This window comes from Castor canadensis, chromosome 14, assembly GCF_047511655.1.
Source record: "Castor canadensis chromosome 14, mCasCan1.hap1v2, whole genome shotgun sequence".
NCBI lineage: Eukaryota > Metazoa > Chordata > Mammalia > Rodentia > Castoridae > Castor > Castor canadensis.
In genome coordinates this window covers 22395456-22417102 of record NC_133399.1, presented here as the reverse complement: position 1 = coordinate 22417102, position 21647 = coordinate 22395456, and the positions used below count along the sequence as shown (strand labels likewise).

The 21647-nt window shown below is 54.6% G+C and overlaps 3 protein-coding genes across 6 annotated transcripts; 2 read left to right on the top strand and 1 right to left on the bottom strand.

The window, feature by feature from the left end:
• Positions 1 to 1064: 1064 nt before the first annotated feature.
• Trir (telomerase RNA component interacting RNase) lies at positions 1065 to 4832 on the bottom strand. Of its 2 annotated transcripts, XM_020155946.2 has the most exons (3): positions 4405 to 4822; positions 1760 to 1837; positions 1065 to 1492 (listed from the first exon to the last, which is right to left on the bottom strand). In XM_020155946.2, exons 1-3 carry the CDS (start codon positions 4744 to 4746, stop codon positions 1385 to 1387), a joined length of 528 nt encoding a protein of 175 aa, XP_020011535.1. In that variant the 5' UTR covers positions 4747 to 4822; the 3' UTR covers positions 1065 to 1384. The 2 variants fall into 2 exon arrangements, with proteins under 2 accessions (XP_020011535.1, XP_073910108.1); XM_074054007.1 differs by lacking the exon at positions 1065 to 1492 and having other exon boundaries at positions 1761 to 1837; positions 4428 to 4832.
• Positions 4833 to 4995: 163 nt separating this feature from the next.
• Positions 4996 to 12844, top strand: Get3 (guided entry of tail-anchored proteins factor 3, ATPase). Of its 3 annotated transcripts, none has more exons than XM_074053999.1 (7): positions 4996 to 5103; positions 7186 to 7333; positions 10624 to 10772; positions 10851 to 11001; positions 11666 to 11773; positions 11871 to 12068; positions 12499 to 12844. In XM_074053999.1, the coding sequence occupies exons 2-7, from the start codon at positions 7331 to 7333 to the stop codon at positions 12628 to 12630; spliced, it is 741 nt and encodes a 246-aa protein (XP_073910100.1). In that variant the 5' UTR covers positions 4996 to 5103; positions 7186 to 7330; the 3' UTR covers positions 12631 to 12844. The 3 variants fall into 3 exon arrangements, with proteins under 3 accessions (XP_073910100.1, XP_020011484.1, XP_073910099.1); XM_020155895.2 differs by lacking the exon at positions 4996 to 5103 and adding an exon at positions 6181 to 6361; XM_074053998.1 differs by lacking the exon at positions 4996 to 5103 and adding an exon at positions 6438 to 6561.
• A 4116-nt stretch (positions 12845 to 16960) lies between these two features.
• Best2 (bestrophin 2) lies at positions 16961 to 21432 on the top strand. Its single transcript, XM_074053418.1, has 9 exons — positions 16961 to 17112; positions 17305 to 17399; positions 18257 to 18490; positions 18586 to 18740; positions 19038 to 19115; positions 19293 to 19445; positions 19529 to 19609; positions 19798 to 19952; positions 20504 to 21432. The coding sequence occupies exons 1-9, from the start codon at positions 16961 to 16963 to the stop codon at positions 20931 to 20933; spliced, it is 1533 nt and encodes a 510-aa protein (XP_073909519.1). The 3' UTR covers positions 20934 to 21432.
• The last annotated feature ends 215 nt before the right edge of the window (positions 21433 to 21647 follow it).

The following is a 21647-nucleotide window of genomic DNA, read 5'->3' as shown; positions in this document are numbered from 1 at the left end:
CCTGGGACCACAGCTGTTGGTCCTTCCTCAGGTCCCCATCAGGGCCAGGCCCTCTCTGAACCTGTCTACAGTGGCTAATCCCTCCACCTGGGACACCCTCACCTCTCTAGAACTCTGTTCAAATGTCACACACACACACACCAGCCTCTACCTTATCACTGTAAGCAGTGACTATCCAAAAGGGCTTACCCTTTTCCTTCTTATCTGTCTCCTTCTTTTTGGCAATACTGGGGTTTGAACTCAGGGCCTACACCTTGAGCCACTCCACCAGCCCTTTTTTGAGATGGGTTTTTCAAGATAGGGTCTTGTGGCTTGGAACTGCAATCCTCCTGCATGAGCCACTGGTGTCCGGCTCCATTTTTCTCCTTCTGCAAGGGCAGAGAGGGTGGTCTGTTGTGCCCATTGCTGTGGCCCAGGGGCCTAAAACTACCCTGGCACATTCTAGTTGCTTAGTAAGTACCTGCTGAGTAAACCAAAATAACAGCTTAGGCCCAGCCAAAATGGAAGGTGTGTGTACCTGGATGTGCTGTGGTGGGGGATGAAACCCACAGCCTTGCACGTCACGCCCTCTACCACTGAATTACACCCAAGGCACAGCCAAAATGGGACTGTGAAGAAACTGAACTGACCTGGAGTGGTAGCTCATGCCTATAAACCCAGCACTTGAGTGGCATAGGCAAGAGGATCCTGAGCTTGAAGTCAGCCTGGGCTGGATAGTGAGATCCTGTCTCAAAAACAAAATAGGGCTGGCAGAATGGTGCAAGTGGCAGAGCACCTGCTTAGCAAGCACAAGGCCCCGAGTTCAAATCCCAGTACCACCAATCAATACATATTTAAAAAATAAAATAGATAAAAGACCAGACCCAAGATGCCACAGTGAGGGGTGTAGTCCTGGGGGAATGAAGATGGGTCTTGAAGTAAGTCCAGGACACAGGAGGGGACGTGCCTGTTTTCCTCCCAACACCCTGAGTTTCATTCCGCAGACCCCAGCTTGGTCAGGTATGGTACCCCCTCCGAGGAGGGCTTAACTTCCAGAGCCTGAAGAAAACAAACCAAGCACACAGTTCCCACACTAAGTCAAGTTCTTTACTTCCCAGAAGTGATGGCTAAGGGGAGGGAAAGGAAGGCAAGAAGAGGAAGACAGAAGAGCGAGACAGAGCAAGGAGGTGGGGAGAAAGGGGACAATAAACCACTGTTCTAGTAAGTCTCAGGAGGCAAGTGCTCAAGGTAAAAAAGAGTCCTGGAGAATCATCCGGCTGCGGGAAGCCCCTCGGTTTCCTTCTGTGTACCAGTCCTCAGGGAGGCTGCCACTGTCGCCACATTAAATAGTTATGTACATCGCAGAGTCCCAGGCCGTGGGCATGGGCATGGACTTGGGGAAGGGTCATTTCACCAGGGGCCGAGTTTTATCATCATCACCACACTGGTGGGCTTTGTACTTTTTCACTTCTGCCATGTACTTGGCCCATGCGTCACCTTTACTTGTCAATACCTGTGGGATGGGATGGGGATGAGAGGGAGTAAGGAGGGGGATGCCCATGAGACCAGAAACTGGGGTCATGACTGTTCTGGAGCAGGGACCCACAGTGTCACCCTGAAGGCCTTGGGTTTGAGGTACAGACATGCAGGGGCCAGCTGTTTGGGGACATTGGGGAAAGCCTTCCCACGCCACCAGCTGCACACCCCAACCCAAGGTAGGATACTATACAGGGAGTGTGAAGGGTCAGCAGCCAGGCACCTGGGTCCCTGGCCCACTCACCTCATCCTCCGTCTTCTGCTTCTTGGCTACTATTCCCGTCTTGAGGGCTAGTCTGTTCCCGCCTCTGCGTTTGCCCACCTGGGTGAAGGGACAGAAGACTGCAAGGGTTACAGGAGCCGGGCCCGCCCTTGGCGGCGCTGAGGCCCACTAGACCTTCCTAGCGTGGCCTGGTGGCCAGTCCCGACGCAGCGCCCAGCTCCACCAGCCGGCCGACCTGCGCAGCAATCAGAGAGGAGCACACGCAGCTCAGCGCCTGCCCTGGGCCACCATGCCCAGGCAGTCCTGGCCCCGGGATGTCCTCCCAGGGAGCCAGAAAAGTGCCCACCTCACTGGGGACCAGCTCTGGCCTCATCCTCTCCTAGAAGGGACCACATAGGCCACAACAGCTCCCTTTATTGAGCACTTACTGTATGCTGAGCCCTGTGCCCAGTGCATGGGTGTGTGACTGTCTTCCACATTCAGTTACTCCATCACGAAGTTATAACTACTCCCATATTTTTTGGGGGGGGAGAAGGGGCAGCATTGGGGTTTGAACTCAAGGCCTTGCACATTGTAGGCAGGCTCTCTACCCCTAGAGTTACACCTCCAGCGCTTGCCCCCATTTTATGAAGGAGAGGGAAGGAGGGCAATGTTTGGAAAGGACAAGTCAAGCTGCCAACAAACAATGGAGCTGGGTGCAGAGTCATGTGGATCTAATCCACTGGATGCCACCCTAAACCAATGAGCAGAGAACGACTCCCTTTTCCCCAACCTGGCTTGGCCTTTTTGGTGTTATGGTTGCAAATGGTCCCAGAATAAATGAAAAAGGCAGTAACAACAACTATTGTTGCTCCCATTTGTGGGGGAAGCAGAAACAGCAGCCTCACTCAGTTGTCACATCAACCCAAATCGGGACACTTTCCTTGCTTAAAGAGAAGTCTCACTCTGGACTTTCACTGTTATATCTACCTCATCTTCCCCCCTTCACTGGGGGCTTCCTGTTCTCCAGAGGCTGCCATAGCTTCAGTGACATCATCCCATCTCCGGAGACCTTTCAGGCAGACACTGCTGGTACTATTCCCATACCCACCCCAACTTTTTTTTTTTTTGCAGTGCTGGAGGTGAAACCCAGGGCCTCCTGCACACTAAGCAAGAGGTCAGTCACTGAGCTACATTCCCAGCCCACCCAGTTTTGTTTTGTTTTGGTGGAACTGGGGTTTGAACTCAGGAGTTCACACTTGCAAAGCAAGTGCTCTCTACCACTTAAGCCACACCTTTTGTCCATTTTGCTCCAGTTATTTTGGCGGGGGGGGGGGGTCTCCAAAACCGGGCTGGCCTCAAACTGTGATCCTCCTTAGCCTACAAGTACATAGGATTACAGACCAACACCCATTTTTAAAAATTTTAATAGCAGCACTGAGGTTTGAACTCAAGAGCCACACGCTTGCTAGGCTGGCTTGAGCCACTCCACCAGTCCCTTTTTGTGATGGGTTTTTCGAGATAGTGTTTTGGAATTACTTCCCCTGAGTTAGCTTCAAACTGCAATCCCCTGATCTCATCCGCCTGAATAGCCAGGATTACAGGTGTGAGCCACCAGCGCCCAGCTTACACACAAACTTTTAACAGAAAAAGAAACTGAGGCTTGTCCAAAACCACACAGCTAAATCTAAGACTTGACCCCCCAACCCCAGTCTGTTTATTCTAAATCAATACTTTTTCCAGCACAACTACAGGGCCTTGATCTCAACACCAAAGAGAACCTCACAGGTGAAAATCCGTATGTGTCCCATTTATTTAGAGGTTTTCACCTTAGCCCTGACATTGTGCACTACATCATTCTTTGTTTTCCTATGTATTGTAGGTTGCTAAATATTGTTGGGTATCATCCCTAGCCTCTACCCATAGAAGTCACTAGCACCTCTTCCCCCAGTTTTAACAACCAAACATGTCTCCAGACTTTGCCATATGGGGGCGGGGGAAGATGGTACCCAATTGAGAACACTGTTCTAGCCCTCCCTATAAGAATGCCCTGCGCTATCTCACTTTTCCATACCTCACTGGGAAAAAAAGATTCGATGATGTTCATTTTTGCAACTAGAGAAAAGGGGCAAGTCAACCTTGAGGCTCCAAAAACGCTGCGACCTTGTCTGTCATGTTCACCACTGAATACCCAGCACCTAACACGATGCCCAGCACGAGGTAAGGTGCTCAATAAATGGACACTGGTTGAATGAGATTTAGAGAAGTCGAGCAATCTTCCTAAGGTCACACAGTCGGCGGTCTGAGTCTAAACCACACAGGTCAGATTCCGGGCTCGAATTTGCCCCCACCCTTTCCCTCTTCCCCACACTTAGGGGGTTGTCCCAGTATCCAAAGTCCGGGTACCACTCAAACGGGAATCCTGGTATCCAGGGCTCCCCATCCCCAGAGTGCTGCTTCCGATGCAATTCCCGGGCTCCAGAGGATAGGATCTGGTGATCCCCCGCTCCCGCCCCGGGACTGCTCTCCTTGGGAATCCAGATTCAACATCCTCAGCGGGTGACTCGCACAGCCCCTCACAGGGTGGGGGGAGGGTGGACCTGGATCTCGACACCCTTTCTTGGGCCCCGATTCCCCCTGTGCCAAGGCCGGCCCTGGCGCCCGCCCCCACCCCCGCGGCTCCTTACGAAGCTGAGTGTAGGGCCCGGGCCGCCCTTCCTCTTCGGATCCCCTGGGCCCGCGGCGGCAGAAGCCGGCTGGTCGGGTCGCGGCGGGCCCGGGGGCGGCTCCTCCTGTCGCTGCCGCTGCTCCTCCTCCATCTTCCGCTTGAACAGCTCCAGGAAGCTACCGTCGTTGGCGAACAAGTTCACGCCTCCCGACACCGGGCTCGAACCAGCGCCCGACACCTCCTCGTCCCCGCTCTCGGGTGACGTTCCTGGCCCAGACTCAGCCCATCGGCTCCCGCCGCCGCCCGCGGGGCCTGGCGCCTCCCGGCCCGGAGGCTCCGCCCGTCTCCCTCGGGCAGCCATTTTGTCGCCAGGTGCCGCGCAAAGGACTCCGGGAAGGCCGCTCGGGCCCCGCGCTTGGCGCCCGACTTGCTTCGTCCGGAGCAATGCACGCTGGGAAGAGCGGTCTGGGCCCTGAAGCGTCCGCCGAGGGGGCGGGGCTAAAAGGGGGTAGGGCCCTAAGGGCGGGGATGCCCCGCCCCGTTGATTGCCTAATTCCAGCTAGGCGCGAGTTGGCGTTAGGCAAACGCGGGCTCCTCGGAAATGGGACCATCGCCTACGACTCGGGCTGTAGCTGGCTCTCCGAATTGGGGTTCCCGCGAGGGACCGAGGGAGCATTTTCAGGGCCATAATCCCCGTCTGCCACCAGGGATAATCTTTGTGAGTGAAAGGACCCCGTTTGGGGCTGTGTGCTCATCTGACACATTGGAGCTTGGGTCCCTAACTAGGTTTACAGGGTGTATCTAACCTGGTGTCCCGAACTAAAAATGGTAGTTTCTCTGGGTTAGGCACCTGTACCTGGGAGTAGGGATACAGCTTACTCCGCTGAGCTGGTGTCTCTGAGAATAAAAGTTATTTTATGGACTGGAGTACTCAAAATGAAGCCTAGAATATTTCTAGGCTGAGTCCACCTCTTAAGTGTTCTGGACTGGGGTCCCCACCAAGGGCCTGAGACCCAGTTTGTATTCCTAGGAATTAGGTGAACTTGGTGTCACCTCGAACAAGGAGCCAAGTGCAAGTGTATAGGAATTAGCGTCCCTTCTACCACAGGAAACATGGTTGCAGGTATGGTCTCTGCCCAGCATGCGGGGTTCGGTGAATACTGGACAAAGGTCTGTGGGCTCTGTCCACAACTGGAGTCCTGTTCCTTGTAACCCACCCTCAACCCGGGGACCTGTCCCCAGCCACGTAAATAATTCGTCCATGATTGGCTTACGGGAGGAGCCAGATGGCTTACAGCCTATTAAATAAGAGAGTGGGCGGCCCTAAGGCGATGTTGGGCTCCAACTTGGAGAGTAGGGAGGAAATGATCGACACGAGATTAACCTATAGAATCGAGCCAGGGCGGACCTAGGATCTTAACTTGGTGAAAGAGCTTGGACAGGGTGTTTGGCTGGTTGCTAAGGAGAGGTGGTGGCTGCCGGGACGTGAAACGTGACTGGTGGAAGTAAGAAAAGATGTAGCCAATGAAAAGAGTGCTGTAAGACTTAAGGTCCAATCAGTGAAGGGGAGTAATCTGGACGGTACCAATATGTTCATTAGGGAGGGAAGCTCTTGGAAAAAATATAAACAAGAGGTGAACAAGGTGAGCCATAGAAGCATAAAATACTAAAAATATGGCTTCTATTATCTCCTAAAAGTCAACCCATGGGGAAATTAATTCAGGCTTCTACCCTCGACAGGCATGTGGTAGACATATTTCCCCTGTGGGTGCTTTCCATGGTGCGCTCCGCTCGATCACGTGAGCCGGTTCCAAGATGGCGGCGGGGGTGGCCGGGTGGGGGGTTGAGGCAGATGAGTTCGAAGATGCACCTGATGTGGAGCCGCTGGAGCCCACGCTTAGCAACATCATCGAGCAGCGCAGCCTTAAGTGGATCTTCGTCGGGGGCAAGGGTGGGGTGGGCAAGACCACCTGCAGGTAAGAAGACTAGTGTGGGAGCAGGGAAGGCGGGTGGGATGTACCACTGGGCGAAGGGGAGGCCAGGGACCGGCTTTTACACCGTAAGCCGGGCAAGGAGGCTGAGCCCCGGTCTTCTGCGTTGTGCTCCCCAGATATTAACTGTAACAATCGGACGCTACCTCCTGAGTGCAGGTCTGGCACCCTCTAAGTTGGATCAGGTCTGTTGGGGCTTAAGTGCCTAGCCACAGGGAATCCTGCGCATGGGGTGCGGAGGAGCACTTAGATGTCCCAATCAGTCGCGTTGTACCCGAGTGAGCTTAGAATAGGTGGAAGAACACATAGTCTGGGGCACCTTGCGGTTTTATGCCCGCGCGGGCAGGAGTGGAAGGTGGAGAAAAGGGCGCATGATCAGACTGTCACTGTCAGCTGGGAGGTAGGGAAAGGGTCCCTGGGGCAAATTCTGAACAAGTGGACTTCGCGAACCATCTTAGACTTAGAGGAAATCCCGAGGACCTCCTAACTTAGGGTTGAGGAGGGGAGAAGGCACAGAGGCGCGTTTTACTGGCGGAACAACTGGTCCATACCACTGTGTCCCCCAGAAAAGCAGACGTAGCTATGAGACCAAGCAGAATAAGTCAACTGAAATCTAGTCCAGATAGAGGAGTTAGTTGGCGATATCTGAGAGAGCTCCCTTGCAGGCATTAAGACTTGATCCCCCAGTGACTTGTACTGTCGAGAACCCTGCTGATCCAGGTCTCTGCACCTGGGACCCCACATTTTCCCTTACAGATCTTGGGAGCCCAACCCCTTACTCCCTACCTTTCCATCTTTCCTTCATGCAGCTGTAGCCTGGCGGTGCAGCTATCCAAGGGCCGTGAGAGTGTTCTGATCATCTCCACAGACCCAGCCCACAACATCTCAGATGCTTTTGACCAGAAGTTCTCCAAGGTGCCTACCAAGGTCAAAGGCTATGACAACCTCTTTGCTATGGTAAGTAAAGCAGGGCTCTGGCAAAGGCCCCTTGAGGCCTTGCCTATTCTGCTTCCTGTATCTCTCCATTCTCACACCTTCCTTAACGTACTCACAGAGGAATATTTAAGGAGCAGGAAGGAGGTGACAGTGACTGAAGCTAAGCAAGGGTAACGGAAGGAGAGGTAGAACCACCCAGAGATGACACTGGGACTTTGCAGGCCGCTGTGAGCAATGTGGCTTTAATTCTAAATTTAATGACAAACTATTCATTTTAAACAGGGCACTGTTGGAGGCACGTTCACATTTTGTTATTGTTGCTGCTGTGTGGTGGTGGTAGTGGTGGTGGTGGAAATAGAACCCAATCTCTTGAGGCTAGACAAGTTCACGACCACTGAGCTACAGCTCCTGACCACCTAAATTCATGTCTTGAAAAGTTCTCTGGAGATCGGGTTCTAGGGCACGGCTGGAAGCAGGGAAAGTAACAAGGAGGTTGGGGATGTAACCTATGGATGGGGTTGGGTATGTAGCCTGGATTTGTGGGAGCAGAATGTTGGGGGGCAAGCAGTTAGAGTTGGGATATATTTTGAACAAAGCAATGAAAGTTGCTTGGTGTTAATGGGTAGGAGAAAGAAGGAAGAAACGAAGTATAGCTCTTATTTTTCTCCATGGAAACCTGGGATGAGGAAAACTCGGAGAGGAGCAGGTCTAGGTGGGATAAATCCAGAATTCTGTTTTGGTTGGGCGCTGGTGGCTCATGCCTGTAATCTTAGCTACTCAAGAGGCAGAGATCAGGAAGATTGCAGTTCAAAGCCATCCTGGGAAAATAGTTCATGAGACTCTGTCTTAAAAAAAAAAACCATCACAAAAAAGGGCTGACGGAGTGGCTGAAGTGGTAGAGCACCTGCCTATCAACTGTGAGGCCCTGAGTTCAAACCCCAGTGCACAAAAAAAAAAAAAAAAAAAAAAAAAAAAAAAAATATATATATATATATATATATATATATATATATATATATATATATACATATATATATATTTTGTCCACAGAGAATCTGAGGTGCCCACTAGACACCCAAATGCAGACATCATGAGAGTAGCTTAGTTGTACGAGCCAGCAGTTCAAAGGAGGTTAGGGTATTACCCAGGCCAGCCTCTGACAGAACTGTATAACTACACCTCCAGAGTAGCTGAGATTATAGGCATGAATCACCACTCCTGGCTTGGTTGTTGAGATTGGACCTTGCTAACTTTTTGTCTGGGCTAGCTTCAAACCACAATCCTCCCAATCTTTACCTATCAAGCAGCTAGAATTACAAGTGTGAGCCACCCTGCCCAACCCTATATTTTATTTTTAACATGAAGTCTTAGCTGTGTTGCCCAAGCTGGCCTGGAACTCCTGGGCTCAAACAGTCCTGCCTCAGCCTCCCAAGTAGCTGAGACTGCAGTTGCACCAGTGGAATAGATTGCAAAAGAACAGAGAGGTTGAGAAACAAACCCAGGGGCATATTAGCCTTTAGAGTAAAGTGGAGGAGTAGGAAGAGGAAGAACCAGGAAAAGGAGCCACCTGTGAAGTAGAAGGAGAGCCAGACAGGAAGGATTCCTGAGCTCCAGGAAAGGAAAGTGTTTCAGGCAGGAAGAGGCCGCTGTAGGCTCCAGGAAGCGCATCGGTTTTGGATAGATCACCTTAGGAATGGGGACCAAAGCCTGTCTGGAGTGGGGGAGGTACGGTGACTGCCATGAGGGAAGCTGAGTAGTGAGAATGTCACTGAAGTAAGGAGATAAGATCTTGCTTTGTAGCACAGGCTGGCCCTGAATTCCTGGGCTCAAGCAGTCCTCCTGCCTCAGCCTCCCAAGTAGCTGGGACTGCAGGCATGTACCACTACTGTTGCCTTTAGGAGGGTATCTGTGAGAGAGTGAATGATAGGCATGTTCGAATGCTGCTGAGAACATGCCCCCGGGGAGAGACAGGTGATGCTTTTACAGGACCAGCCTCAGGGGAACAGAGTTCCCTCAGAACACAGACCCAGGACATAAGCTCTGCCAGGTCAAGGGTTAGAGGAAAGCGTGAGGGACTGGGGTATTTCCTGGAGGAAGATGAGGCTTTTGATACCTGTGGTTTCTCTTTCTCACCGAGGTGAGGACTTAGCAGTGAATAAGACAGAAGATACCTGAAGAGGGTCAAGACATCACTTGAACACCTCTCAGGGTAGAAAGAGGCCCCATAATCATCTGGCTTGTTGAGTGTATAGGAGATCTCCGACCAGGAATGTGGAGTAAGGTGGGAGGGACAGGTCAGGTGTGTTCTGGCCCCTGGGTACAAGCAGTACTGGGAAGCTGAGAAGAAGCTGAGGGAGGCTGGCAGAGTGGCTCAAGTGGTAGAGCGCCTGCCTAGAAAGTGTGAGGCCCTGAGTTCAAACCCAGTGTCGCCACTGGTGACAAAAGAGGGAGGATTAGCAGAGCAACCCAGGGAGCCTGGATTGAATAGAGCGCTGGCCAAGAAGGACAGAAACAGGGCACAGGGGGACCCATGGAGGTTTATAGTACTGAGACTGGAGCCGGGTATAGTAACGCATGCCTATAATCCTAGTTACTTGGGAGGCAGAGATAGGCTATATAGCAAGAGATCTTGTCTCAAAAAAAAAAAGCTGGGCACAATGGGTCACACCTGTCCGTAATCCCAGCTTCTTGGAAATTGGATATGGGGGGATCTGGTTTGAGGCCAGCCCTGGCAAAAAATTAGCAACCAACAGCTAGGTGTGGTGGTACATGCTTTTTACACCTCCATGGGAGGTGTAAATAGGATCAAGATCCAGGCCAGCTCAGGGAAAAAATATGAGACCCTATCTGAAAAATAACCTAAAGCTAAAAGGGCTGTGGGAGTGGCTCAAGTGGAGAGTATCTGCTTAGCAAGCGTGAGGCCCTGAGCTCAAACCCCAGTACTGCCAAAAAGAAAAAAACATGCAGGATGTGAGAAGGGCTTCGCTGTTAGGCGTTTAGTGACGGCTCAACAGTACAGGAGAGATCTGAAAGAAGTCAGAGGCCACTTTTGGGAGTATCTTAAGGAGGCAAATTCTGAGTGGGGAACAGCATTTTAAATGCCAAGGTGGGTTTCAGCTTCTTCTGTGCTCTCTAGACCTAGTTTGCAATTTGCTACTTGCTGGTGAAGGTTTGGCCCTTCGAGAGACAGTAGCAGATCATGAGTCTCCAAGGCAGGGCCACGGTCTAATGAAGTGCCTGTGGACACGGGCTCCCTTTAGCCATGTGTCTGGCAGTTGCAGTGACCGGCGTCTCCTCCCCTCGGCCCCCAGGAGATCGACCCCAGCCTGGGTGTGGCAGAGCTGCCTGATGAGTTCTTCGAGGAGGATAACATGCTGACCATGGGCAAGAAGATGATGCAAGAGGCCATGAGCGCCTTCCCAGGCATCGATGAGGCCATGAGCTACGCTGAAGTCATGAGGTCAGGCCCAGCCAGTGGGGGCAGGGGCTACCTGGGGAACAGAGGCCAAGGGCCAGCCTGATCCCTGTCTCCCCACAGGCTGGTGAAAGGCATGAACTTCTCTGTGGTGGTGTTTGACACAGCGCCCACAGGCCACACACTCAGGCTACTCAACTTCCCCACCATTGTGGAGCGGGGCCTGGGCCGTCTCATGCAAATCAAGAATCAGATCAGCCCCTTCATCTCACAGGCAGGTGGCCCTGTGGGTGCTTCTCCTGGGTGGGATGGGTATCCACTGAGGGAGGAAGAAGGGACGACCTCCCCCCCACCCCCAGCCGCAGGCAGGACTCTGTGCTCCTGCTCCTGTGCGTGGTGTGGTCCAAACAACTTGGAAGCGCATACCCAGAGCCAATGGCCCACCTTCCCCTCACATCCTCTGTCCTCACTGTGTGACCCAAGCAAGCTGCTTTATCTCTGTGGACCCCCACCTTCCTTGTCCGTCAAATGCAGAGCACAAAAATGGCCCCCTAGGTTATTATTACTGTGACCCTTCCGCAGACCCCCATGACCACACTAGTGGTGTGTGTGCTACCCCAGCCTCAGGTATTAATGTTTGCTGAGCACTGACTATGTGACCAGTGCCATTCTGTAATGTTACACGTCAGCCCTTGTAGGCAAGGCTTATAGATGGGGAAACTGAGGCTCTAGGAGGTCAAGGCCTTGACCACAGTTACCCCCAAAGAGGCAGAGCTAGGATTAGACTGACTCCAGAAATCCACTCCACAGCCCACACGTTTAAAGTCAGGAGGTGCCTGGAGTCACCCCCCACCTCAGTATTTAAGAGAGGCCCCAACCTGGAGAGTTTAATGGGTCCCAGGTAAGGGGTAAGCCTGTCACATATGCCTTCCCCACAGATGTGCAACATGCTAGGCCTCGGTGACATGAATGCAGACCAGCTGGCCTCCAAGCTGGAGGAGACGCTACCTGTCATCCGCTCTGTCAGTGAACAGTTCAAAGATCCTGTGAGTCGTGGTCCAGTGGACAGTGAGAGGTTTGAAGGGATGGGGACAGGGCCGGACCCCTCCCCTCACTGTCCTCTCTTGTGCACCTCTCTCCCAGGAGCAGACGACCTTCATCTGTGTGTGCATCGCTGAGTTCCTATCCCTGTATGAGACTGAGCGGCTGATCCAGGAGCTGGCCAAGTGCAAGATCGACACCCACAATATCATCGTCAACCAGCTCGTCTTCCCTGACCCCGAGAAGCCCTGCAAGATGTGTGAGGCCCGCCACAAGATCCAGGCCAAGTACCTGGACCAGGTGAGCCTGCCAAGCCCCACTTGACCAAGACACTTCTGTCCTTTACTATATTTTCTCACCCCTCCCCCACCCAGTTTTTTTTTTTCTTTTTTTTTTTTGGTGCTGGGGATGGAACCAAGGGCCTTGCACATGCTAGGAAAGTGCTCTGCCACTGAGCCCAGACCCTTTTTTTTGACTCCCTGCCCTGACCTGCCCTTTGCCCCCACTTCAGATCCTTCCTTCTGGTTCTCGAGGTCTGTGGCTGGTCTGACCTAGGTGTCTGTGACCATGGAGAGCCAGAGGTCTAGTCCAGGGATCTCTAAGCTTCCCAGCCCTACTCCCACTGTGAAGCTTCTGCCCCATATTCTCTCCTGGACCCTCTCTGTGGCCTCTGTCTGTCCTTACCCTCCTGCCCCCCAATCACTGCTTTCTGCCCTCCATCCCGCTACAGATGGAGGACCTATATGAAGACTTCCATATCGTGAAGCTGCCACTGTTACCCCACGAGGTTCGGGGAGCAGACAAGGTCAACACCTTCTCCGCCCTCCTCCTGGAACCCTATAAGCCCCCAAGTGCCCAGTAGCACCACCACCAACCCCAGTTGCTGCCATTTCAACTCACCCTCCCCAACCCCCACTGGGGCAGAGTTTGCACAAAGTCCCCCATAGTACAGGGGGAGCCACTTGGGGAGGTGGGAGGCGGGGAGGGGGTTTGTCCCCCTGGTGGGGCTGAGGGGGCTATAGTTGTCCCCCACCTCTCCCCTCCCCTCGCTCCTCAATAAAATAATCTTAAACAGCTGTGTTTGTTGATATAGGGAGATGTGGGCGGGTAAGGCCCTTCAGGTACAGTTGCACAGGTTGTGCACTACACAAAAGTGTCACATCTAGAAGTATGCATTCACAACAGAGACCTATAGAGGTTCGTGTTTATAGTGGCAGTTTTGGAAGGAGATGTCTTGAGAAAGGGAGTGAGTACCTTGATCTAGGTCTGGATGGGTTGCCCCTGCTAGGGTGTCAGAGCCTGGAATGAAAGAGGGGCATTTGCTCACTTCCTTGGAAGCTCAGAGTGTGGGAATCAGGAGGCCCCTTGGCCAGCCCCAGGCTTGTGGGGAGCGGATTAAGCCGGCAGCGGGCCCAGTGCTGCCTGCTGTTTGGTTTGGGAATTAGTGGGCGCCCTGGGCTGAGGCTGGGCCTGCCAGACTGGGGATTAACAATCTTCACCCCGCCCCCAATTCCCCCCTCCATGGCTGGCTTCAGCCCCTCCCAGCAAAGATGGGGCTGATTAGGGGGACAGTATGATAGAAGACTCAGGCTGAAGGACCCCTGAAATCTGGACATACCTCCAGAGGGGCCCCCCTGAGGAACCCACTGCCATATGAGCTTCCTAGTGTTTAAACATTGGTACTGTTGCCCTTAAAACCAGGACCTGAGTGTACCCTCTGTGAGCCAGAAACCAGACGTGGTACAGCCAGCTGGAGGACACCTACTGGACCCCCTTGACCCTTGCCCTTTTCTCCTCCCTCTGCCACCACCTGGGCAGCCACTGTCATCTCTGCTTGACAGACGCAGGAAGGGGCATGACCCCGTGTATTTGCGAGTTCCAAGCTTAGAGTTGAGGGGGACAGAACAGGGATGGCTGAAGACACTGTGACTCAGGAAGTAGCATTCAGGATGCACACACCCAAGGGTCTGGGAGTGCCAGGGTGTACGTGTAAGGGGAACCCAGCCACCAGCCTAGCTGTGTCCCCCCACTCACTGCAGGGTGTGGGCAAGCATGAATGGGCATGTTGGGGTGGTGTGAATACACAGTTGGGAGTGCAGCCAGTCCCAAAGACCCCAGGCTCTGGGCCACACTCCCTAGGCTCAGATCCTAGATGTTCCAGTAGCAAGGTGTGTCATTTGACCCTCAGTTTCCCTTACAGGATAGTGGACTAATAAGAGCACTTATCAGGGCTTGTGAGGAGTCAATGAGATAAATTTTGTGAGGATTTTATAACACCAAGCCAAGGAGCGTTTGTTATTATTTGCTGTTACAATGACCAAGCATGTCAACCAGCCTGGGCAATTTGCCCACCTGTCCCTCGGGGGTCGGCAGTCAGAACTCTGTGGGGACCTGTGTGTGCAGTGGGAGAGGGGATGAGCAGGAGAGCTAGCTGCAGTGAAGCAGTAAACCCAAGGACACATCCTAGGGAGTGGGGACAGCTGATCCTGTCCCCTCCCAAAGTCGCGCATCTGCTGGCACCGCCCCAGGTGTCCCCTCACTCTGGTTTATAGGCTGTCCGGCAGCTGGACAGCGGAGGTGCGGGTTCGAGGGTGGCCGGCCTAAACCGGATCCTAATTACTCCGGGCGGGGCGGACATCTGCCAACTTGGGAACACTGCGTCCTCACCGGCTGGGGCTCGGGGTGGTGCTGCGTTGAGCCATCCGCAATCCTAGCGCTCTTGGGGTGAACGTAAAGAGTTCATGGGCACCCAGAGCGCCCCATCCCCCAAGGCCGAACCTCTGAGCTTCTGTACGTCCCTCGCCCCTCCCAATTGCCGTTCAGAATGGATGTCCTCAAAGTTGCTGAATGGAATGGAGTGCTGTTCCTTCCAGGCTGCGCAAGCCCCCGTCGTAGGTGTGTCTCTAAAGAAGGAGCATCTGTCCTGAATCCATGCCAAGTGTGGGAACGACTTATGTCCTCAACTTTGTGTGCTGATGGCCATGGTGAGGGTATCTGAGACTGTGTCTGGATGTGCTTGCAACACATAGCAAGGAGGAGGCTTGGAGAGGGGCTTATCTTAATACATTAATAAATTACAAATTTAGGTGACTTTCATCAGGGGTTACATGTGGTGGGACTGTAAAAGAAGAGTCGCTGATGTGTGGATGGCATTTTTTTATTTTCATTGCTGGAGATGGAACCCAGGTCCTCCTGCAAGTGATCTACCACTGAGCCATATCCTCAGCTTTGCAAATCTATCTTCTCTTCTATCCTCCCCTTCCCCTTCCCCTCCTCCTCCCCTTCCCCTTCCCCTCCTCCTCCCCTTCCCCTTCCCCTCCCCTTCCCCTTCTCTTCCTCCTCCTCTTCCTCCTCCCCCTCCTTCTTTTCTTTCTCTCTCTCTCTCTCTCTCTCTCCCCCACCTTCCTTTTTTCCTCCCCTCCTCCCTCTCTCTTTTCAGTACCAGGAATCCAACTTCCTAGGCAAGCACTCTGCCACTTAGGCTACACCCCCAGGTCTGAATACATCTTCTCAACCTTGGCAAATCTCAGGCTCCATCAGGTCCCCCTCTGACCCCAAGACTGTGTGCCACTGTGTTGAGAGGAGGTGTTCCTAACTCCCAGAAGCAACTTTGACTGGGGGAGATCAGGATTAATACTTCTGCATGAACGTGTGTGGCTGTGTGTGCGAAGGCATTCTAGGGGCTGGATGGGCTCTGCCCTTGGCTCGTTGTGTGACCTTGACTGTGTCTTTGTTACATGGTGGAATCAAGAAGGAATGCAGGCCCCTGGTTGCCTCTTCTTGTCTTGTGTGCCTATATGGAGTAACAAGAGTGTGCCTGTGGAGTGAGTATATGTCCAGGGTCCATCTAGGGATAGAAGTAGGTATGTCTTGTGTGACTTTGGAAGTCTTTGTGACAGTGTGTAGTGTCCCTGGGTCACTGTAATTATGACGGGCTGATTAAGGGAAGCTGAATTTGTGGCCAGATCTACAATGTGTATTTCTGTGTACATCTTCGTGACAGCTAAGTGTGGAAGGACCCTGCCTCTCTGAGTGAGCTGAGAAGAGGATCCCTGCCCCTCCCCCCGTTCTAGGTTCCAGATGCCTTAGACCTGCCAGTAAGTGACTGAGAGACTGGGAGGAGCATGGAAAGACAGGACAGACTTTTCCCCCTGCCCCAGGTGATAAACTGGCTGGACTTCTCCAAACAAAGTTCCCAGGCTGCAGCTCAGCTAGGGGGACGGGCCTGGGAGGGGCTGCCCACGCCCACTCCCCAACACCCTCCCACCAAGGGTCTGGCTTCAGCCCCACCCAACGCTAAAGCCACCCGCCCATTCAGTCTCTGTCCCCGTGTGTCCCTGCATCAGACACCCTCCATACAGGTGAGAAAAGCCCAGGCCCCAGAGGGTACTAAGGGACCCTAAGGACACGCAGGCTTTCAGATAGGACTTCTCCCCGGGGTGGAGAGGGAGGGCATGTAAGGTTAGCTGAAGGAGAGAGGAAAGGTCAAGGTGGATCCTGGAGGAGAAGTGGGAGGGGGCAGAGCCAGAGGTGATTAAGGGGGAGGTGGACAGGGCCATGGCCTTGTGGTCAGGAGAGGGGGCCACCATGAGACTGGGGGGCTTGGGGACAGAGTCTGGGAGACATGGAACCTTAGCACCTTATATTCTAAGGCGGTGGAGGAGATGGGGCTGGGGAGTGGAGAGAGCCAGCCAGAAGTGGGGCGGTGAGGCAATGGGGAGGGGGGAGCCTGAAGCCGAGAGCCGAGAAACTGAGGCACTGGGGACTCAGGGAGTGGGGGAGATTGAGGGTGGTGTCCTGGTGAGGGGACCGGGTGGAGGACAACTCGAGCTGGTTTCGTGGACCAAAGAGTCTAAGAGGTGTGGGACCTAGAGAAAGGCACTAGGGATGTCCAGGGAAAGGGTGTTGGGGACGTAGACTGGGACTGAGGAAGGGGAGGGGGTGCTCCAGAGCTGAACTGGAAGGAGAAGGGAACCTGAGCAAAGACCAGGACTTAAGGAGCGGATGGGGCCTGGGTGGAGACAGTCTGGGTGGGGTGAGGACAGTGCGCTCGATCGGCTGGCACCTCTCCACCCCCACCTGAAATCCCCAGCCCAGCCTCCGCCCAGCCCCATGGTTCGTTCCTCACTCAGCCTACAGACCCGGGCCCAGTCCAGCCCCCTCTCCTTTGGCCCCACAGGCGTGGCGCCGCGATGACCGTCACCTACACAGCCCGAGTGGCCAATGCCCGCTTCGGTGGCTTCTCGCAGCTGCTGCTGTTGTGGCGCGGAAGCATCTACAAACTGCTGTGGCGTGAGCTGCTCTGTTTCCTTGGGCTCTACATGGCGCTGAGCGCCACCTACCGGTGAAGTGGCGGACCTGGGGCGGGAGGAGCGGGCCAGCGCTGGGGACTGACCGGGATCCCGCGTTGTACCCTTGGGGCGTGAGCTGAACGAGGGGGCTACGAGAGGCCTCGGTGGGGGACGTGCGTGGCAAGGGAGATCGGGAAGCCTGAGAAGGGGGCTCGCTCGTAACCTCGCACCCCCTTACCCCGCAGCTTCGTGCTGGCTGAAGAGCAGAAACGCTACTTCGAGAAACTCGTCATTTACTGCGATCAGTACGCCAGCCTCATCCCAGTCTCCTTCGTGCTCGGTGAGGTCGCTCCCCCTGAGAGTCCTGAGAACCCCAATCCCATTCATGCCTCCTAGAGCTCCCCATTCCTGCCCCTCTAAGATTCCCTCTTCAAATCCAACCCCCCACAGCTCCCCACTGTTGGATTCACACGGCGCAGATATCCTCTGTGGCTTCACACTCAGAAACTTTGGATATCACCTGGTCACAGTGCCCCTGAGGGACTCCTATGGGGCAAGGCTTGTCCCAAATACTCCTCACTTATGTCTGCATGAGTTGACTAGTCCCCTCTGTCTCTCTACACATTCTGAGCCCCAGGGACCCCCTCCATTCTCTCGAGTCTGACCTGTGGGGATAGTTCTCTGACAAGTCCTGTCCCCCAAGTCTCCAGAGAACTCATGTAACCCCAGCCTCCCTCCCACCACATAGATGGGGTGGCCAGCCTGCTTAAGTCTCCTTCATGCGTTCCTGACTCAGGGACTCGGAGTGGCTGTTGTGACAAGCCTGTCCAGGTGTCCCTAATGTATAATACATCTCCACAAACCAGGGCCCTCTTCTCCATGTTTTAGATTCCCATGTCCCGAGCCCTCCAACTTGTGGCAGGTGACAACCTGTTAATGTGCCCCGGGTCTTCATCCCCATACTGGTATCCCAATTCCCCATATCCCAGGTGACATCCACGTAGCCAAGGTGACCCGCGCCTCCTCTTACCTCGGGGCAGGCCCTCAAGTTTTCAGCCGAGGTGGCCCCGCATGGTCAGGGTGACCCACCTGCGCAGATGTCCTGATGCAAGCCCTATGTCGTCCTTCCACGGCTCAGGCTCCCCAACTTCTGGCCCTAGCGTCCCTGCTGAGCTCCCATTCCCGGCTTGCCCGCAGGCTTCTACGTGACGGTGGTGGTGCACCGTTGGTGGGACCAGTACCTATGCATGCCGCTACCGGACGCGCTTATGTGCGTGGTGGTGGGCACGGTGCACGGGCGCGACGATCGCGGCCGGCTTTACCGGCGCACGCTCATGCGTTACGCAGGGCTCTCTGCGGTGCTTATTCTGCGCTCGGTCAGCACCGCAGTCTTCAAGCGTTTCCCCACCATAGACCACGTAGTGGAGGCGGGTAAGTCCCAGACCAGATTGGGGGGGAGGGAGGCGGGACGAAGGCGGAGCTAGGGCAGAGGGAGGGGCGAGTAATTCCGGGCCACGCCCCTCCAGGATTTATGACCCGGGAGGAGCGCAAGAAGTTCGAGAATCTGAACTCGTCCTACAACAAGTATTGGGTGCCCTGCGTGTGGTTCTCCAACCTGGCGGCGCAGGCCCGGCGCGAGGGCCTCATCCGCGACAATAGCGCACTTAAGCTGCTGCTGGAGGTGAGCCTTCTGGGAGGTCATTCATACAGGATACCTGTGAAGTTGTGCCCTATGGAGGGTGACAAGAGCGACCTGCCGCGCCCTTCCCCGAGATCTATTCCGGGTAGACCCTTGGTGCACCGTGCCCCCACCCCAGGTGTACACTCACCACCAAATACTTTCCCTGGAAGCCCGTCCTCCAGAAGCCTACTTCCACCTCCCAGTCGGTGATCACACGCTTCCAATTCCAGATACCCACACTTAATCGCAAATGAATTCACAGTTCAGCCCCCTTCATGGCCTGTATCCGTCCCCCAGGAGCTGAACGTGTTTCGAGGAAAGTGTGGGATGCTCTTTCACTACGACTGGATTAGCGTACCCCTCGTCTACACCCAGGTAACCTCTCCATGCCTCCGTTTATACTCGATGTCAGAGTCCCTGACCTGTTAGTCTCAAGGGAAACTGAGGATCATCTGAACGCCATCCCAGTGACACGCAGTCTTAGCCCTGCTCTTTCGATGACTCCTAGAAGTGGGGGACGCTAACCTGGCACCCCACCCGCCCCGCCCCCAGGTGGTGACCATCGCAGTGTACAGCTACTTCCTGGCTTGTCTCATTGGTCGTCAGTTCCTGGACCCTGCGCAGGGCTACAAAGACCACACCCTGGACCTGGTCGTTCCCATCTTCACCTTATTGCAATTCTTCTTCTATGCCGGCTGGCTCAAGGTGGGTGGAGCTCCGAGGCCAGAACTGGGGTTGGGGAGTGCTAGTTTCTCCAGGATCCTCCTGCCTCCTTCCTCCCTACTCAGGTAGCCGAGCAACTCATTAACCCCTTCGGAGAGGACGACGATGACTTTGAGACCAACTTCCTGATTGACCGCAACTTCCAGGTGAGACTTTTTGCGTGGCGATCATCCACGAACTCTCAAAGCAGCCCTGGCCTTACCCGCGCCAGGACTTGCCCAGGCCAGGACTTGCCCAGGCCTCGTCCAGAATCACCCTTCTGTCTTTGATCACCCCCTTCCCACCCACCCTTGAGGGGTCCACCCCATCCCGCTGTGCGTGTCCACGTCCTCAGGTGTCGATGTTGGCCGTGGACGAGATGTACGACGACCTGGCCATGTTGGAAAAGGATTTGTATTGGGATGCGACAGAGGCTCGCGCCCCCTACACGGCGGCCACCGCTTTCCTGCTGCAGCAGCCCTCCTTCCAGGGCTCCACCTTTGACATTGCGTAAGCCAGTGGGGTGGGCGTGCTCTCCAGAGGGCGAAGCTTATGGCTGGGTGCCTATCTGAATGGTCCATAGGAGACCAGGACAAGGCTAAGGACTAAAGTCTGGAGATTGGAGGCGAAGAGCTAAAGTCTGAAAACTGACTAGGGCAGAGGTTCAGTGGAGGGTGGGACAGGAACTAAGTCACGAACTGGGGGCAGATCTAAGGGTTTATGGTCTGTGAGGATTGGACGGGCCAGAGGTGGTCCCAAAGGAGGCAGGAGGAAGCCACAATTGAGACTTTGAGACCTAAGTGTGAGCAGAGACAGAGGATAAGTGCAGATTATTTTAAGGGTTGGCGGAGCCAGGGAGAGCCTCGCGCCTCGGACTCTGCTCTGTCAATCAAGGAGAAAAGCGGGGACTGGGGGTGGGACTTAGTAGTGGAGCGCTTGCCTGGCTTGCAGGAGGCCCCGTGGGTTTCATCCCCACCACTGCAGAGAGGGGGAGGGGAGGAGGAGGTGGAGGGAGGGGGTGGGGGACAGGCCGCAGCTCCGGCTCACTGTCCATCCTGCAGGCTGGCCAAGGAGGACATGCAGTTCCAGCGGCTGGACGGCGTGGACGGCCCGCTGGGAGAGGCGCACAGTGACTTCCTGCAGCGCCTCCTGCCGGTGGGTGCGGGCATGGCGGGAGGAGGCCTGCTGGGCAGGCGCCTGTCCCTGCTACGCCGCAAGAACAGCTGCGTGTCAGAGACGTCCACAGCCGCCAGCTGTGCCTGCGCGAGCGCCCCCGAAGGTGCGGCCCCGGAGTGCGGCTGCGGGGACCCGCTGCTCGATCCCGGCCTCCGGGAGCAGGAACCCGAGCCCCCCGCGTGTCCTGAGCCATCTGCCCCTAATCCCGGACCTGCCGCTGACCCCTACACCACGGTGTCCATCCCCGGACCCAGGGCTCCAGCGCCACCCTGGCTGCCTAGCCCTATTGGAGAGGAGGAGGAGAGTCTGGCCTGAGACCCTGGAGCCAGGACCTCTAAGGAAAGGGACCCAAGCCCCCACACAGCTGGCAGGTAGGGGTCCAGCCCAGCGTAAACCTGGTGTTCCTGCATAAAGTCGCCTTGCCCATTTCTCACCAGCTCCTGCTGCCTGCGTGGGTCTGGCTCTGTGCTAAAGGCAGGGAATTCTCCCGGTTTCTTTTGAACAGTTGTTCTCACCACCAGCTTTATGTCCCAAACCCCATGGCCTGAGGCAAGTCCTGCCTGTGTTCAGTCCTTCCCAAGGAGACGTGAGTGGCTACCTCATGGACCTGTCCTAAGGATGAGACACACTGAAATGAAACGATGGCTTCAAAGCATTTGTCTTAGAATACAGCGCTCAACAAACTGTTAGAGCATTTTATTCAAACTGTTAGCTTGACTTCTCTCGATAGGCTAAGATTTGTGAATTCTTCCAGATATTTGATAACACTCTACGCACTTCTTCCCAAATTCTGCTCTCTAAATAAAACCAGCAATGCCCCTGGATTGTTTTAGTTTTGTTTTGTTTTCTTTCTTTCTGTGGCGGGAATGGGGTTTGAACTCAGGGCCTTCACCTTGAGCCATTCCACCAGTCCTGTTTTTGTCGAGGGTTTTTCAAGATAGAGTCTGGAGAACTGTTTCCCTGGGCTGGCTTCAAACCATGATCCTCCTGATCTCTGCCTCCTGAGTAGGTAGGATTACAGGCGTGAGC